The sequence below is a fragment of the Mesocricetus auratus genome, unplaced genomic scaffold, assembly GCF_017639785.1.
Source record: "Mesocricetus auratus isolate SY011 unplaced genomic scaffold, BCM_Maur_2.0 Super-Scaffold_100021, whole genome shotgun sequence".
Classification (NCBI taxonomy): Eukaryota; Metazoa; Chordata; class Mammalia; order Rodentia; family Cricetidae; genus Mesocricetus; species Mesocricetus auratus.
The window spans coordinates 18,420,063-18,436,942 of record NW_024429202.1 but is presented as its reverse complement, the minus strand read 5'-3'; the positions used below and the strand labels follow the sequence as shown (position 1 = coordinate 18,436,942).

The 16,880-nt window shown below is 38.6% G+C and overlaps 1 protein-coding gene across 4 annotated transcripts in view; it reads left to right on the top strand.

Moving 5' to 3' along the window:
• Col19a1 (collagen type XIX alpha 1 chain) overlaps positions 1–16,880 on the top strand; it is a 313,664-nt gene that overhangs the window by 61,569 nt on the left and 235,215 nt on the right. For all 4 annotated transcript variants that reach the window (XM_013125565.2, XM_040729471.1, XM_040729472.1 and 1 more), the window contains exons 7-9: positions 3,325–3,405; positions 6,917–7,042; positions 8,375–8,437. In XM_013125565.2, coding sequence (XP_012981019.1) covers positions 3,325–3,405; positions 6,917–7,042; positions 8,375–8,437 — 270 coding nt within the window. The remainder of the gene's footprint in view (positions 1–3,324; positions 3,406–6,916; positions 7,043–8,374; positions 8,438–16,880) is intronic.

Sequence of the window (16,880 nt, the reverse complement as noted above, 5' to 3'; positions counted from 1 at the left end):
TCTAGATACCGATACATAGTCAAGGAAATATGATTTTGAAAGCCTTTTTCTCTTTGAGACTGTGTGTGAGCAGATCAGAAATACAGGACTGTCAAGACCTGTGGTCAGAAATAACCAGGAGTACAGGTACAGGCAGAACAGGGCAGCCTGTCCTGGGGATGGGTTGGGACCACAGGGTGAGTACACTGGCTTGAGTCAGAGAATCCCAGTGTGGACACATAAATTTGTTAGTATCTTTGCTTACAAAATAGATTTGGTGGAGTTGCTCATTGTAATAGCGTAGGATTTGTACCATGGTTCAAGAGGGGGTTCTTGCAATGGTACTGGAGAATGGCATCAGTATCTCCATGTATTTTTTTAAAGATACAGCCTACATATTTTAGCTGGATACAACATTTATTTTCATTTACAGTTCAAAATTATGTTGTAAAGATATTAATAATAAACAAATAAGCATGTTACTGTCCATCCAATCACTTGAAAACATGTTTATTGCAAATGTAGTGCTCAGTAGATTTAGTTATACTATGTGTGAGTGTTTTGCTTGCACATACATAATATGCACCATGTCCATTCCCTGTGACTTTAACAGCCAGAAGGAGGCCTCGGATCCCCTGCCACTGCAGTTGAAGATGGTTATAAGCTGCCATGAGTGCTAGAAACAACAGGTGCCCTGTAAAAGTCACCTAGTGCTCTTAACTTCTGATATCTGACTCAACCTCTAAAGTATAGTCTTAATGTTTCTCTTTCTGGTTGGTGAATTTGATATTTATTGTCTTTCGGTCAGGTACATACTGTATTCCTAACAACAGTTGCGCGAAAACTTCAGCATCTATTCTTTAAATTCGAATCATGGGTGGTCTTTCAGGAGCCAGATTCCTGAAGGAAACTAGCTTTCCTGCCATTAGCCACCAGTAGTTCCTGATCTAGTGGTGGGGCTTCATTGGGCAGTTAGAATCCCTGTGAGTTCATGTATGCAGCAGCCCCACCATTCTAGAACATAAGTCACAGCACTCCTCCCCAACCTGTGGTTCCCACCATATTTCTGCCACTTGTTTCATGATCATCCCTGAGTCTTGGGACACGTTTGGTTTAGATGTCACATTTAGGGATTAGCACTCCATACTCATTTGTTTTCTACATTTTACCTGTCATGATTCTCTTATGAACCATTATCTGCCAAAAGGGTATGCACTCATCTATGACTATAAATATAAGTATCAAATATTAAATCATAATCCTTTAGAAATGATAATGTATCTTTAGTTAAGTGACACATACACAGTGCTGAGCACAGAGTGACATGTGATATGATTTCCATTACATGGTGCATATGTGTGTGGGGTTAGTGTGTAGTGTATTTATATGTGATGAATGCATGTGAGAGTGCAGAGGGGTTTGCTGTGCAGGTACATGTGAGGGCAGAACAGGAATTCTTCTGCAATCATTTCCTGTCCTGAGATAAAATCAGGGCAGATCTTGTCGCACATAGGTCTTGTTTCAGGTAGGCTTGCTGGGCAGTGAGCAGTCAGGGCTACCTGTCTCTACCTGTGACAGAAGGACTACGTAAAGGCAAGCACAACCATGTTAGATTTTTTTCCCCGTGGGAACTGGGAATTAGAACTCAGGAGGTCACAATGGCAGAGCAGAGGCTCTTAACACTGAGTCCTCCTGTCAGCCCGTCTTACCATTATTTTGATAACAGTGATTGAATAAACTTCAGTTGTAAGCAACACTGGTTAATTATAATTTTCCATATTAATTTTGCATAATTTGTATTCTATCACCAAATACTTCATTAGACTAAGTAAGGTACTTAAACTTTTCCAGTGAAAACTCATCTCGATAGCCTTTGTAAAATGCCGCTAAATATAAATTGCCAAATCTCATCTACTTGCACATTTTTGTGTCACCCACAGACCTGAGGGTGCTCATGAATCCGCAAGTTCTCTAGAATACCCAGTGCCTTCTATGACCTGATAAATTTTGTTCATCTCAGTCCAGTGAGCACTGTAACACCCCTCCTGATTTCGGCTGTGTGTATAGGATGGGGAAAGTGAGAGATTCACAATTAGCTAGCCAGATGTCTGTTTTCTATGACCACAGATAAACTCCGACAATGTCATAATTTGATTTTTCTATACAAAATACCTATTTATTAGCTTCAAAGTAACTCCAAATTAATTTCAAATTAATGCATAACCAAGATCTGTCACACTGGCAATAAGGAACCATAAAGAAGGGGAAAGAAGAAAGGGGTGAACAAAGAGGTGGAGAGTATTAAATCTGACTCATGCTATGTAACAAGTCTGTGTGTACTTGTTTGTTGACTATATCCCTAAATTTACAACCGTATGCTAATTTAAAAGCTCCAGTCAGTGCCTGCTGCTATACAGTATTCCTTAATATTTCAGTGTCTAGGAATTAAAGGAGCTGACTTAAGCATTTACCGTATTGATGGTTTATCAATAGTAAGTACTGATTACCATTTCCTAGACGGTTGTTCTGATCTCTCCATTAGAGGTATGGTTATCATTTACATGAAGTACTTCCATCTGTCTAAATGCCAAAAACAAACAAACAAAAAACAAAACAACAATGAATCTTCTGCGAATAGAAGAATCATTTGTTAAAACAGAAACAAAAACTGTGAATCATTTGGTTTAGTGCTATTGACACAGGATTGCTCTGGGCAGTCCAGACTGCTCTGGAACACTATGTATAACTCAAGTTAGTCGCAAGGTAACACTCTGCTTCCAGCAAAGCCACCCAGTGCCACTCGGTTCAGTTTTCAAGTCTTGTTCAGGATTGTACTAATATAAAATCAGTGGGTCTTATTAAACACAGTAAAAACTAAATTTCTTCTTTGACTTTACTGGCACACTTACTTCATACCTCAAATAGGACATTTGGACCTAAGGAGAAAGCCTTTTCCATTTAATGTTCACACCTTTGACCTCCTTCCTGTAAAGCTTTACTTTTAAGTGTCATTTTGGATAGTATTATATTGTAGTACATAGCAATATATCTCTAATTAGATATTTGTCTTTATAGTTCCTTAATTCAACATTTCATTTTTATTGCTTGAGACAGTCAGCTAACTGTTTCATTAACTCATTTCCTGTCTGGATATCTTCCTGTGTAGCTGACTGGTTCTCAAATGATCCTTAAAGTAATAAATCATAAATTGAAATTAAACACTATAAGCATGTACCTATCATTTATATTAATTTTCCTTTCATTTCTATATAAATTGCTATAGCTCATAATGCCTAATTTTGATTCTCAAAGCCAATGATGTATGTTACTGCTTACTTTTCACAGATTGAACTTCACCAACTCATAATCTCCTGCAATGCAAACTTTTTAGCTGAAGAATCATGTTGTGACATAGCAACTCCTAAGGTAGGCTAATTTTCTCGCAAAGTGAAACACAAACAAATGCTAGTTATCTTTTAATTCATGGTCTGTAGATTCTATGTGTGGGGCACTATGAAGTATCTCAGCTGAATCTAGGTGGATAATTTATTCCCAGTAGGGAGCCCTTCTAAGTACCTGCCCGAACTTCAACCACCGGGGTGTATACTGAGATTTGATGATGATTTGTTCTCCTGTTGGACTCAATAGAACTCGAAGAAGATTTTCATCTTCCCCGTTTCACCTGAGGCACCAGCTAATAGGAGGTGCTGGCCACATTAAAGTCAGGCCTTTCTCCTTGAGATTAGTCAATCCATATGTCTTGTCTAGTTTTGCTTTGTGACACATTCCATTCCTTTTTTCTTTTCCCCATCATTGCCAAGTCCACTTTTCCGTTCTGCCTAGCTTAAACAGCATGATGCCAAATGCCTTTCTAACACATGCCCTTTTCCTTGACATATCAAAAGAATGGTACTGATCTCTAAATCACTGAATTATATGTTCATTTGTTTCCTTATAGTAAATGTGTGCTTTTAACCATGGATCTAGTAGACACTGAACTAAGGAAAAAGACTGACTGACATGAACAGAGTCCCCATCTAACCATCTTTTACTCAGAGTCCTAAGTGATTCCCTGTTAACAACAAAATAACAACCACCTTGATTAGTCTCCCTTGTTAAATATTCTCTACCTCGCTGAATAACCATTACTCCCATATCCACGTACTTCATTCCAAGAAAAAAAATCAGTGTTTCCTGCATCTCACTGTAACAGTGGTCCATACCGTTGCATTTTATAAATGTAACATTTGCTTTTACTTGACTGAAGTACAAATTAGACAGCAACAGAGGATTTACTTTCAAATTCATTTACACCTAGCACATTGTTAGCAAATAATTGTCAAAGCATGCATTAGTTTGTTTTCCACTGCTCTGATAAAATACCACGAGCAAAGGTGACTTATGGGAGAAATCATGTTTTATTTTTTTAGCTTATGGTTCCAAAGAAAGAGTCCATAGTGGCGGTGGGGGAGGGTATGCCTGGCTGAAGGCAGGTAGAGCAGGGAGTTGAGCGATCACATCTTCAGTCTCACACACGAAGTGGAGAGAATGAACAGAAAGCAGGGCAAGGCTTTGAACCCTTAAAGCCCTGTGCTGTAAGGTACTTCCTCCAGCAAGGCAGCACCACCACCTCCTCAAACATCACCACATACTGGGGACCAAGTGTCAAATGATTCTAGCCCTTCAGGATCATTTCTCTTTCAAATCACCATACACCAGAACCTCTTGCTGATTTGTTAACTACGAAGTAAAGGCTGTGAAAGGAATAACCCTAAAAACTTCACCAAAAGAACACCGGAAAAAAACATAAGCCCAAGATTTAAAGTTCTGTTTCTTTGGGTCTTAAATTTCCCCAAATATCTATGCTTGCTCCGGAGTCTATATGAAACTTTAATCAGTAATTGTTAATTCAAAAACTCAAATAACTTCTCCCATGCAGTTTGAGTAGTAGAGTGAAAATCTCGCCAAATAACTCCACGTCTTTCAAATACTATGTCTTGCTTATATAACTTGGCCATACAAAGCACATCTCAAACCCAGTTTATGGATCTCATTCCAAGAGAAGTGAAAGCTTGCCAAATATCTTTCTATAAATACCTAAAAAGATAGCTTGAATGCCAATCTAAAGACTTGGAATACCAAGGCTGCCTGAGCCTATACCTTTAATCATGAAAGTTTTATTATCCCAATAGTTTGTTTTAAGGGAGGCCTGGGCAATCTGTGGGGCCTCTGGTAGTGGATCAGTATTTATCCCTAGCATAGGAATTGACTTTGGGAGCCCATTCCACTTGGAGGGATATTCTTTCCACCTAGACACCCGGGGGAGGTCCTAGGCCCTTATCCAAATGATATTACAGACTTTGAAGATCCCTCATGGAAGGCCTCACCCTCCTTGGGGAGCAGAAAAGGATGGGGCAGGGGAGGAGGGGAAGGAGAGGGAACTGGGATTCACTTGTAAAACAAGCTTGTTTCTAATTTAAATTAAAAAAGACATTATGATTGTATCATATTAGGGATCCTAAAATAACCATTTTCTTCCATTTAAAAGTAATATGTGATGTTTTGATATCTGTAAATGTAATATTCTTGCCCGGGCGGTGGTGGCACACGCCTTTAATCCCAGCACTCAGGAGGCAGAGGCAGGCGGATCTCTGTGAGTTTGAGGCCAAGCTGGACCGACAGCCTCCAAAACAATACAGAGAAACCCTGTCTCGTAAAAACCAAAAATAAATAAATAAATAAAAGTGTTAGAGTTCTATTAAAGAACAATTTATGAATTCTTATTTTAGAAAGTAAATACAAGAAGTAAATAAATATCAGACACAAGAACAAATATAGATAATCCGTCATGGTCTCACACCATAGAAGAAAACCACTGAGAATCTTTTATATACATAACTTGAAAAGTGTTTGTCCACTCATGTATAATTTGTAGCGTACAAAGCAACTGGTGTGTGCTTCCACCTGTTGTTTACCCTTCACTGAAGCTGAAAATAAAGAGTTAATCACAGGACCAGTGTGCTATCGGGTGTCAAGAAGAGTCATTGTGTTTAGAATCGCCTCGTGAATTTTTTTCCTCTATATTATGAAATATTTATTTTAGTTAGGTATGTATATGTGATGTGTGGGCATGCATGCATGTGTGCATACGTGCGTGCGTGCATGTGTGTGTGTGTATGTGTGTTTCTGTGTAGATATCTGCATATCGGCTTTGGGGACAGTTGCAGAAGATTAGAAAAGCGCATCAGAGGCTAGAGCTGAGATTAAGTCCCCAGATATAGGTGCTGAGAACGGAACTTGGGTTCTCTGCAAAAGCAGTCATGGATTTTAATTGCTGTCTCTCCTGCCCCTTGAACTCAACTGGTGGTAGTTGGGGGGAGGATTCTGTCAATTTATAATCAAACTTTATGTTCTTCAGTGTGCTCAGTATCCTCCATTTTTACATTGTTTTTGGAGGACAATGGAGAAGAATAGTATATACTTTGATTAAATAATTGTAATCTTAGAGTGCAAAAAGACATCATTTTCAGCTTTACTAACAGTTATAACCAGCTTGTTGTTGTACCTATATTTTACCAATTAAATGTATATGATTTTAAACTTTTGTTTGCCAGATACTATTCACATTTTCCTTATGTAAAGTCTTTTATGTCATTAATTTAAATGTACAATATTATTATACTTATCATAAGGTCACTAATGTAATTAGAATTTTTCACTAAAATAATCTGTTTTCATATACTCTTTGTGTGTTGTTAGTGTGATTAAATATGCTGGAGTTTTAGTGATAGAGCAAAAGTGTGATAATTTTTCATTCATGGATGACAGAGCTTGGTTAATAAGAAACAAGTATGATTGGCAAGCAACTATCTCTGGTTTGATGGGAGCTAGCTTCAAGAACTGACATCATTTTCTAAATTCTCTTTGGGGATTTTAGTGTTCTGAACAAGACAACTTTGGAAGTACTACCCCATCCTGGGTGACCTCTCACACTGGTAGAATATCTTCATATCTGCCGGGAAACCAGGAACTTAAAGACCCGTGCCAGTGCATTCCGAACAAGGTATGCTAGCTTTCATATGTACACAATGAAGGTCACTCCTCACAGTGCTCTGGACTCCTTGACTGAGGCCTGTGGTCTACAGAAGGTTCTTTTTCCTCCAACTCTCACAAACAAACAATCACCAAAGCAGGTCAGAAAAAATGAATCTAAGATTCATTGCTTGGATTTTTGCTTTCCTTTTTTGAGGTATTATCATCATATTTTTTTACTTCCTGACCACAATTTCCCTTCCCTCCTCTCCTTCCAGTTCTCTAATTCCCCTCCCCCCACCTCTCCTCTGCCCCATCCCCCATCCATTCAGTTTCAGAAAAGGGCAGGCTTCCCAGGAATGCCAATCAAACATGGCATATGAAATTGCAGTAAGACTAGGCATCTCTCCTCATGTTAAGGTTGGACAAGACAAACCAGAAGTGAGAAACAGGATCTCCAAGGTCATCAAAAGAGTGTGAGACAGCCCCTGCTCTCACTGTTAGGAGTCCTAAGAAGACCAAGCTACACAACTATAACATATATGCAAAGGGCCAAGGTCAGACCCTTGCAGGCTCCCTGTTTGTTATTCGGTCTCTGTGAGCCCCTATGAGCCAGTTAGTTGATTCTGATGTCCTTGGCCCCTCTGGCTCTTACAATCCTTCCCCCAACTCTTCCTCAGGGTTCCCCAGCTCTGTCTAATGTTTGGCTGTGGGTCTCTTTTGCTTTCCTGCCAATGAATGAAAGTTACAATTAACAGAAAATGTTGAGGATAAAAACGCTGTATGACAGGGAAGTATGAAGTATATATAAATGCTAGGAACAGGCTACAGTTCAGGGAGAGTGTGTACACAGTACACGCTAGGAACTGGCTGCAGTTTGAGAATTTGGTGCTGGAGGAAAAGTGCCAGATTTTCAACAAAGACAGAAAAACACTCTGCATAGTACTTCCCCCTTTCTGTCTGATCACTATATTTGTGCAGCATCCACACATTTCAAACCAGCCTCCTCTTTTCTATTAATTAATTGTCTCTGTGAGGCATATTCAATTAATTAGCTTCATCTAAACCTTTATTTCTTTGATTGGTGATGCTGGGCCGGCAGACCTCCATGAAAATCCTTTTTATGCTCATGGAAGTCATTAGGTCTGTTTTAAAAACAGGCAGGTAAATAAGTGATAGGTAGATTTGTAGGTAGGTATGCAGGTAGACTATATATAGATGATATATGGATGGATGGATAGATAGATAGATAGATAGATAGATAGATAGATAGATAGATAGATAGATAGGCAGGCAGGCAGATTTGGCTTCAGAACAATGGAAGAGAGTGATTTTGACACAGGCATTCATTTTTTTCCCTCAGGAGGAAGCGGGATCACCAAGAACTCCTGGTTACAATGGGAATAAAGGGGACAAAGGAGAACCGGTAATGTGCACACAACTAATACTCTTGGGATAAAGGGATCAGTTCAAAAGTGACTTAAAACGATTTTTACACCTCATATTTCCCATAAACACATGTCAAAAAGGCTTTCAAAAGCTCAACTGAGATGAAGATCTCTGTAAACTAGAGTCCTGTCGGCATTTGAGTCTCCTTCTGCGATTACGATGTTAGGGAATTCTGAGAAATCTAGAGCAGCGAGTCTCTGTACCTCTACATTCTAAACAACGCTGTGAAGCAGGCATATGTCCCAGCAGCTTGCTAGCCTTACCCATTCCTCTTTTCTCCAGATACCTAAGAAAGGCACACCCTCATCCACTGATGGGTCCCCACTGAGCAGATTCCAATGACTAACCTTTACTAAGTGTCCATGGGAAGCATATTGCTGCACGTTTAGGAGAAATGAAGACTAGGATCAATGGCTGCCTGGGATATCACTCCTAGAAGGAGATAGAGAACACCTACGTCAGAGGCTGTGTGAGAGTTTCAGGAGTCCTAAGAAACTACCTGGAGAGACAGGAAAGTACTGAACAGGGGAGATGCTGACTGCCCTTGACCTCTCAGTATGCAATCAGATCATAAGCAATAACCCATGTGTCAAGATTTGTCTTCCCTTTGACAAGCTCAAACTTAGCTGCAGTGTTTTCTGGTCTCTTGGATGCGTCTTTTAGATAATTATATAAATGAATTTGTCAGGTGACTGTGTTTTTCTGTCAAAGGGAAAATAGGCTTCCTGACTTGGAAATTCATGACTAAATTATTTATATAATCTAGTTGCTTTTTGGAAGGAGAATAATGTCTGACAGGTCCTCAAAACGTCCACAGAGTAAATCATTTGTGTCTCAGCGGAATGTCTGTCCATCTACCTTTCACGGGACAGTCTGACATCACAGCTGGTGCCGGAGAAGAGATTTTTTAAATGAAATGGGCCTTTTTGATTATTTCAGTTACAAATCTTGGGATCCTTTGTTTTTGATATTATTATATGAAAGTTCAAAATAATTAAACACATTATGTAAAAGCTACTTAAACCAAATTGAGCATTCAAATCATGACAGCCAATATACGAATTTCCTGTTCACCATGTGCAAGCACTGAGACTTTTAGCGCTCTCACATTTGACCCTCACAAAATCATGTTGGGAATTAGTATTGCCATTTTACAGATGGAAAAACTGAGAGTTAGTGAGGTTGAATCATTGCCCAAACAGCTTAGGTTGTGGCTGAGAACTGAGCCCAGGTCTGGCGAGACCATTATCCTCTTGACTGGTCTCCATTTTGAAAGCGGCTCCCTTTGTTATGCGTGTTCCGTCACTGAGGTATTCTCTACTTTGTATTGTTTTATCCTGATAGAAGTGTAAGGAGTGCCAACCGCCTAGTATTTATGCCTTCGTCTTACAAGGGGGGGGTTGGGGATGCATAGGTAAATGGTGTACTGAAAAGGTGTACAGCGTAAAGGACCAGTCATAACTCTTCTTTGTCCAACAGTGTGAGCTTAGCCATGCCTCTCCTGCTCTTGATGATTCATTTTCGTAAATAGAAGGCAAGTGCTCTGAGAACGTGAAAAACTGTCCGTCAAAGACTCCCCCAGGTGTCTCGAGCAGCTTTCTTTTGCATCCAGGCTTCTTCAATCGCTTCCAAGAGCCTCACAGGCTACAGACTCACTCAGCTTCCGGTGGAGCTGAACACAGTTATCAGCTTCAGTTGCAGCTCTTTTCATGCAGCTTAGAGACCCTACTTAGTGGCTAGCATCGCCCCGGTATCTATAGAAACACTCAATCTTCGACCACACTCTTCTTCCCAGGGTCTGTGTCAATGGTGGTGCCAGCTCTGCTTCTAAATTCACTTTATTTAGCTGTGAAAGAGATTTAACACTTATGCGTGGAAAAGAACTGCCACCCACAGAGCGTTTTCTCACTTCTATAATCCAAGGTTTATCATTTATTTTAAATGATTCTAATGAGCATGTGCAAAATAAAAATAACAAGAAAGCCACTGTCATTTTATTTGATGAACAGTTGATATATATTGCAAATATTTGACTCCAATGAAAAAATATCAGTCACATTTCAAAAATTTTGATTCATACTATAGTTAAATATTTCAGATGGAATACTCCTATTGCTTTGTAATGAGAATACCTTATTTGATTTTGGGTGTTTGGGCTGTGAGCTTAACCTTTAGTGGCTGAGCCATCTTTTAAGTCTTGAATTTTGTAAATAAATTTCTGAAGAGGATGATTAGTTCACATATCTTATGTGATTAGATGATTAGAGTCACATATCTTCACAGCTACACCTCCCCCGTTTTCATCAATTGAACATATGGTGTCTTCCATATCACCTAAATAGCATTACTGATTTCTCTTAGTTACTGCCTCTAGGTATAATTTGAATTTTTTCCTTAAAATTAGAAGTTCTTAAAACTCCTGTCAAAAACAAAAAAAAAATATGACTTGTTGAAACGTCTTGCAACAAAATGTGGGCAACATGCCACAGTGCATACACCCAAAACACTTTATTTTCAAAGGGCGCATTTTTTATATTTAAGTCAGAAACTGACTCATGATTATAGAATGAGGCATATTCTGAACAGGATTAAGCAGAATTTGCATACCAGTTTCAATGTATATTTCCATCCAATATGACATTGTAATAAATTAAATTATTCACATGCAAATTCTATTGTTGTAATATACACCTGCACTTTGAAGTTTGGTGAAATGACAGTAGTAATTATTTTAAGTGAAGACCCTGAACAAAGTGGTACTCAACCAATGCAGCGTTTTTCCCCCTGTGGAGACAGAAGTAAATTAATACCCTGTGTTGCACTGTTTTGTCAAATGTACTTTTGGAAAATAGACTCATTTGGACTTTAAGGATGAAGAATTATAATATTTAATTATATTCTTTTCCAAAGTACCCTTATCAGTCAGTGCAGACACTGAGTAGGCGTTCCTCACTCTATACACACAGCCTTTCTGTCAAACATCATAAAACAGTAACCGTCTGCATACATGGATCCATAACACCTACAATTCTGCCTAAGTGTGGTAAACTAACTGCTGTTGGTTCTATTCTATAAGCAAATAACCTGGTTACTTTTTGTAAGCGTATATAAATACGTAAGTGAGTAGAAGGAATGAATTAGTTTCCAGGAGAAATTAAAGCATGGATTCATAGGATCACATGAATACACATACCCACATACATGCTCATACCCCCCTTCCCCCACCACACACACTGATACAGACACAACTCTGTCCTTCTCCTCTAAAGTGGGAAATGGTGTGATGTGAAAGTGGGCTAGCAAATCCAGGTCTGCAGCCACACTTACTTTCACTGCCTGCATTTTCTTGTCCAAAAATCTGCTGTACTTCCCCCTTCTCTAATGTACCAGGCAATGCTCATTGTTTGGGGGAGACGTAGATAGTTTTTAAAAATAAGGTTATTTCCTAATAATGTCTATTTTACTTGTGTGAAAGTAAAAATGTAATCAAAACAGCACCCAAATGATGCTAAAGTAATAATTTGTTTTCTAAATGATTAACGTTTTCCTAAGGAGGAAACCTTTTTATTTCCCTTTTGTGAGACAGGGTCTCACCTTGTAGCCCTGACTGCCTTGGAACTTACTAAGTAGACCAGGCCGGCCTCAAACTCAGAGATCCTCAGGTCTCTGTCTGCTGAGTGCTGGGGTTAAAGGTATGTTTTGCCATGCAAGCAGGAGAAAACAGTTATTAAATTAGTTTTGTTTCTTCTAGAGTATGTAGAGAGTGAATACTAGTCATCAGTTATGTACTTGACAATAAGCCAGCAGAGTTATGCTTCCTGGATTGGGGATCTAGTGTACAAATCTTTCTCCTTTATCAAATGGAAATTATACTTGGACTCACTTTTGATTTGTCTTAGTGATGAAATGAGAAGTTCATGTAAGAGACAGTTTAATGACTGGCATAAATGTTTGATAACTAGAGGATGCATTTTAAGCATACAGCTTGATAATGTTCTTGCAACCAGCTCTGACTTAAAAATGAAACTAATTAGAACTCACTTGAGGAAATCTAAAATTTATTTAGCAATAGTGTTAAAATAAAGCTCAAGAATCTTCTGTGTCTTTGGCTTCTTTTACAAAAAAAAATTATGTTTCCAAACCAGTGAAATAATTCAAAATAATTACACATAGAGTTCCAAACTTTTACCACGTTGATAAAAACATCCACTTATGCAATAAATATTGTGTGCTAAACACTGCCAAGAGCCTCTTCTACATGAACTCATTCGATACCTACAGACCTGTTAGCTCATATTCATTGAGTTTTTGAGCTTAGATCGTGACTAGCAAGGAGTGGAGTCAGGAGATGAAGTTCTGTCCAACGAACCTTCCTGCTATGCATCATGAGGATGTTGCCAAAGACCCAGATTTCCTTTCACACTCAGTTTGACTTAGATGGCAAATCTATTTGCCTTGCAGCTTAGCCAGTGGATTGTGAAGTTTGCTCTCTAAGTTCTGCTCCAGGGAGTGCTGTGCCCCTCATCTTTGAGTCTATGAACATCTTTAATGTTAGATCTTCTAGCTCCAACACCTTCAGAAGATTGTATCCACATCCTAAAAATTACTGAAAACCAGTTCATTCACCAAATAAGAGTATTTTTATAGTTTTATCTCCAGAAATAAGAATTATAAAAATATGACTGTTTAATTTTGCTCATTTTCCAAATTCAAAATTAGACTTCAAATGTTTTCAAGGTGTCCAAAGGTGAGGTTAAAAATCTATAGTCTGCCCTCCATGGGAAGTAGCCCACTCATGGCTGAGCTCTGGCTTGTCTTGAACACCAAGCATGGCAAAGTCTACCTTTATGCCCTTCACCAAATACAATTTTGATGCATATCCATGCACACAGAGGCACATGTGCATATACATACAGAGTACTCACTATCAAAGACATTAAACTTAGTACCATAACCTTATTGAAGTAATCTGTAATGGCAAAATGTCATATGCAGTCAAGTACTCTACTATTGAGTTACATCACGCCCCCCAAAGTCATATGCATTAAGATGCTGAAGAATTGCATCTAATAACACAATGGGTCAGTTGCTAATTTGCCTGTCATAATAAGCAACCAAACTACCCTCATTATACGGGATTTTGGATGGCAGATCTTTTCTCCATAAACTCTGGCATGAACACAAACAAGGCTGATCCACTATTCATTGTCTTTACATTTCTTTTCTGCTGGGGAACGAAATGATGGTGACGTTTGAATCTCAATTTTCCCTTAAAAGGCATTGTGAGAATACTGCAGCTCCAGGAAATGAAGGCAAATGCTGTTTCAGTTTATGTACGTGCAGACCAGCCCTGTAGCGGCTGTGAATCCTAATGAGGTCTGCTGTAGCCTGGTCCAGATGTGGCGCTAATGCCTCAGAGACTAAGAAACTTATAGGCATTTAGTGAAAATAATTTTTGTTTAAGTCTTTTGGCTTCCTCTCTGCATTTCTGGTTTTACCTAATTTTTCCATGGACAATCAGAATTAAGCTTATTTCCACAGTTTCTCTCTAAGTTAAGAAAAAAATTAATATGCATTTGCATGTAACAATTTAATACAGAAACTGAAGTCACTAACTAAGGACATAACTATCGAACGAGAAAAAAAACTTTTTTAGATTATAGTATAATTACATTTCTCACTTCTGGTTCCTCCCTCCAAATGCTTTCATATACCCCTCCCTGCTCTCTGTAAATTCATGGCTTTTTAAAAAGCTCCTATTCCAAGCATATATATGAATATACATGCATACATATATATACATATATACATATATATAGATATATTCCTAAATATAACCTGGCAGTCTGTGTGATGTTACTTGTGTTCATGTTTTCAGGCTGGGCATTTGGTATTGGATAACCTGATGGGAGGCTATTTCTCCTGCTCTCGGCATTCCCTAGTTGCTTGTAGTTCTTTGTGTAGGGTTGAAGCCTCATGGGCTTTCCCCTGTCCAGTTTGGCATGCCTATTGATCATCATGCTTGTTTAGCTCATGTTGAACAATAGGATTTTTTTAAAGGATGATAAAATAAATGTGAACTTTTTAAAACAAATATATCAAGTATTGCCAATCAAAAATGTACTGTAAGAAAAACAATTACATCTCAATATGGTTAGGTTTCACCTTTCCATTAAAACTCATGGTTTTCAGGGTTATCAACTAGCTATATAATCAACTTATATTGTTGCAAAAAAATAACCATCTGTATGCCTGTGTATTTAAAACTATATTTAATAATGAAGAGCTTATCAAATCCACAGCATTGGAATACTTATAATAACCAATATTTATAGAAAATGACCACAAAAAGTCATAGTTTCATTACTCCACTTTCTAGGTTCACTGGCTAAAGTCTCAAGGCTAAAACTTAATTGGTGAAAAACTCTGGCTTTGGTGTGGAGTGGCTTGTCCTTGCCTTATCAGGAGGTGTATATGGATACAATGTATCACTGCAATGAGCAGGAATGTAATAAAGACAGAGTTAATAGAGGGATAGGAAAAAGAAACCTGCTCACTCTGCAGCTGACCATATTTCTTAATGGTTTCCTATTCCCTTCTAATGCCTTCCACTCACATCCCAAGTAGAGCAGTTGGCAGAGACCGCAACAGATGGACGACAAGCTCGACACATGCAGCGTATCTGGCACCCAAGCACTTGACTTTTATTTACCAAACAGTTAGCCAGATTTCAGGAACCCAGTCTGCTAGTGTCCCTTTTTGGGTTTAACATGTACTTGGTACGTAGTATATAGATGCTAAAATATCACCTGGCAAAAGATCACAATTGATTTTTTACATAGCTTAGTTTCTGATTACATTATTCTTGGTGGAGATCACTAATAACAAAAAGTGGATTTAAAGATGCGACTGCTATTGTTTCAGACATCTGTGACTTCTGATAGCACAGTTTTTTTGAAGTGGCTCCATCAGAACCATCTTTCAGCCAACCAAGCCGGGGCCATTTGCACCAGTATAAGATATTAGGTAAAGCTGTCAGGTGAATTTGAAAATTGAAGATGAATTCAGACAATTGATATTTTGATCTTTTATCACCATCGACATCACTACAGATTACCACAATCAAAGTTCATCCAGCTTTATTATTTTTTAATGAAACCTTTTGGTACAGTAGGCAAATCTGGAAGTTCCTCCGTTCTCCTCACACAGTATTTTGTTTACATCACCAGTATTTGTGCATCTATATCCCTGGGAGCTCCTGGAATCGAAAGAATCATTGTCTATCTCATTTCTGTGACACCTACTTTTGAACAATCAGAGGATGGGTGTCACTGACAGAATCTTCATAAGTGCTAGCTGAATTATGCAGAACTCCAGGAAACTTAGCCCCAAAGTACAGGAGGGAAATAAAACACAGCTGCTAGACAACTATGTAGTAGCATCTTGCCTGTCATCTGTAACAGTGGCCACACCCCTTTGGGCGTGGCTTCAAGCGCTGACTGAACCCTAAAGAGCAAAGGGTGAGGCATGGTCTCTGGAGCTCTTCCTCTCTTCATATTGAGGGATGAATAAGAAACATGCTTTGTTAAGAACTCCCAAGTTTTTATGCAGAAGCAAACTACAGGGAAGTAGGGCGAAGAAGACTCTCTACCTAGCAAAACTTAGAAGTGCTGCTTCCTAGAATGAAATGTAATAGGGACAGTGTGTACAGCTACAGAATTTGCTTCCAGTTTCCTCGTCACCTGCCCTCCCTGCTCTCTTAAGCATAGCCAGTCTTCATTATCTGGCTTTCTTTCCACCCAGTCTCAAATTGAAAAATCTCCTTAGATTTTTGTTTGTTTGTTTTATTATCTTCAGGAATTTTTCATCCTCCAAGGCTCCATGATCGTTTACTGCAAGGCTAAAACTGCTGGCTTTAGCACAGCTAAGCTCTAGAAGAGGTAACTGATATGGAGTCACACTATAAATTACTCATCACGAGGACTTCTCTGGACAGGAAATGGTTTGCAGTGACTGGTATCTAACTGTCCTCAACGAGGAGTTGGCTGATAGCATTGTGCTCTATGTCTTAAGTCTTCTTTCACTTGGTGGACTGCTCGTTGTAGGTATCAATTACCACACATCAGATCTGTCAGTAGATGATTCAAGTTAAATGTCTTGATTCTCCTACCATGGTTTTTCGGTTTCAAATTTATTGAGACTGTCTTTAACCTATATTTGACAGTATAATAAGCCCAAATCTTTGATGTTGACAGGCTCACTTAAAAAGATATTATCAATTTCACAGGACCCCAGATTTTTATAAGATCCTACAAAAGTCTCTGTCTCCCTAATTTCACTAGGGAGATAATTTCTAAATTGTTTAGCTTTTTTGTAAAGCTCATTATAACTTAAATTTGACTAATTTGAAAAAGAATTGG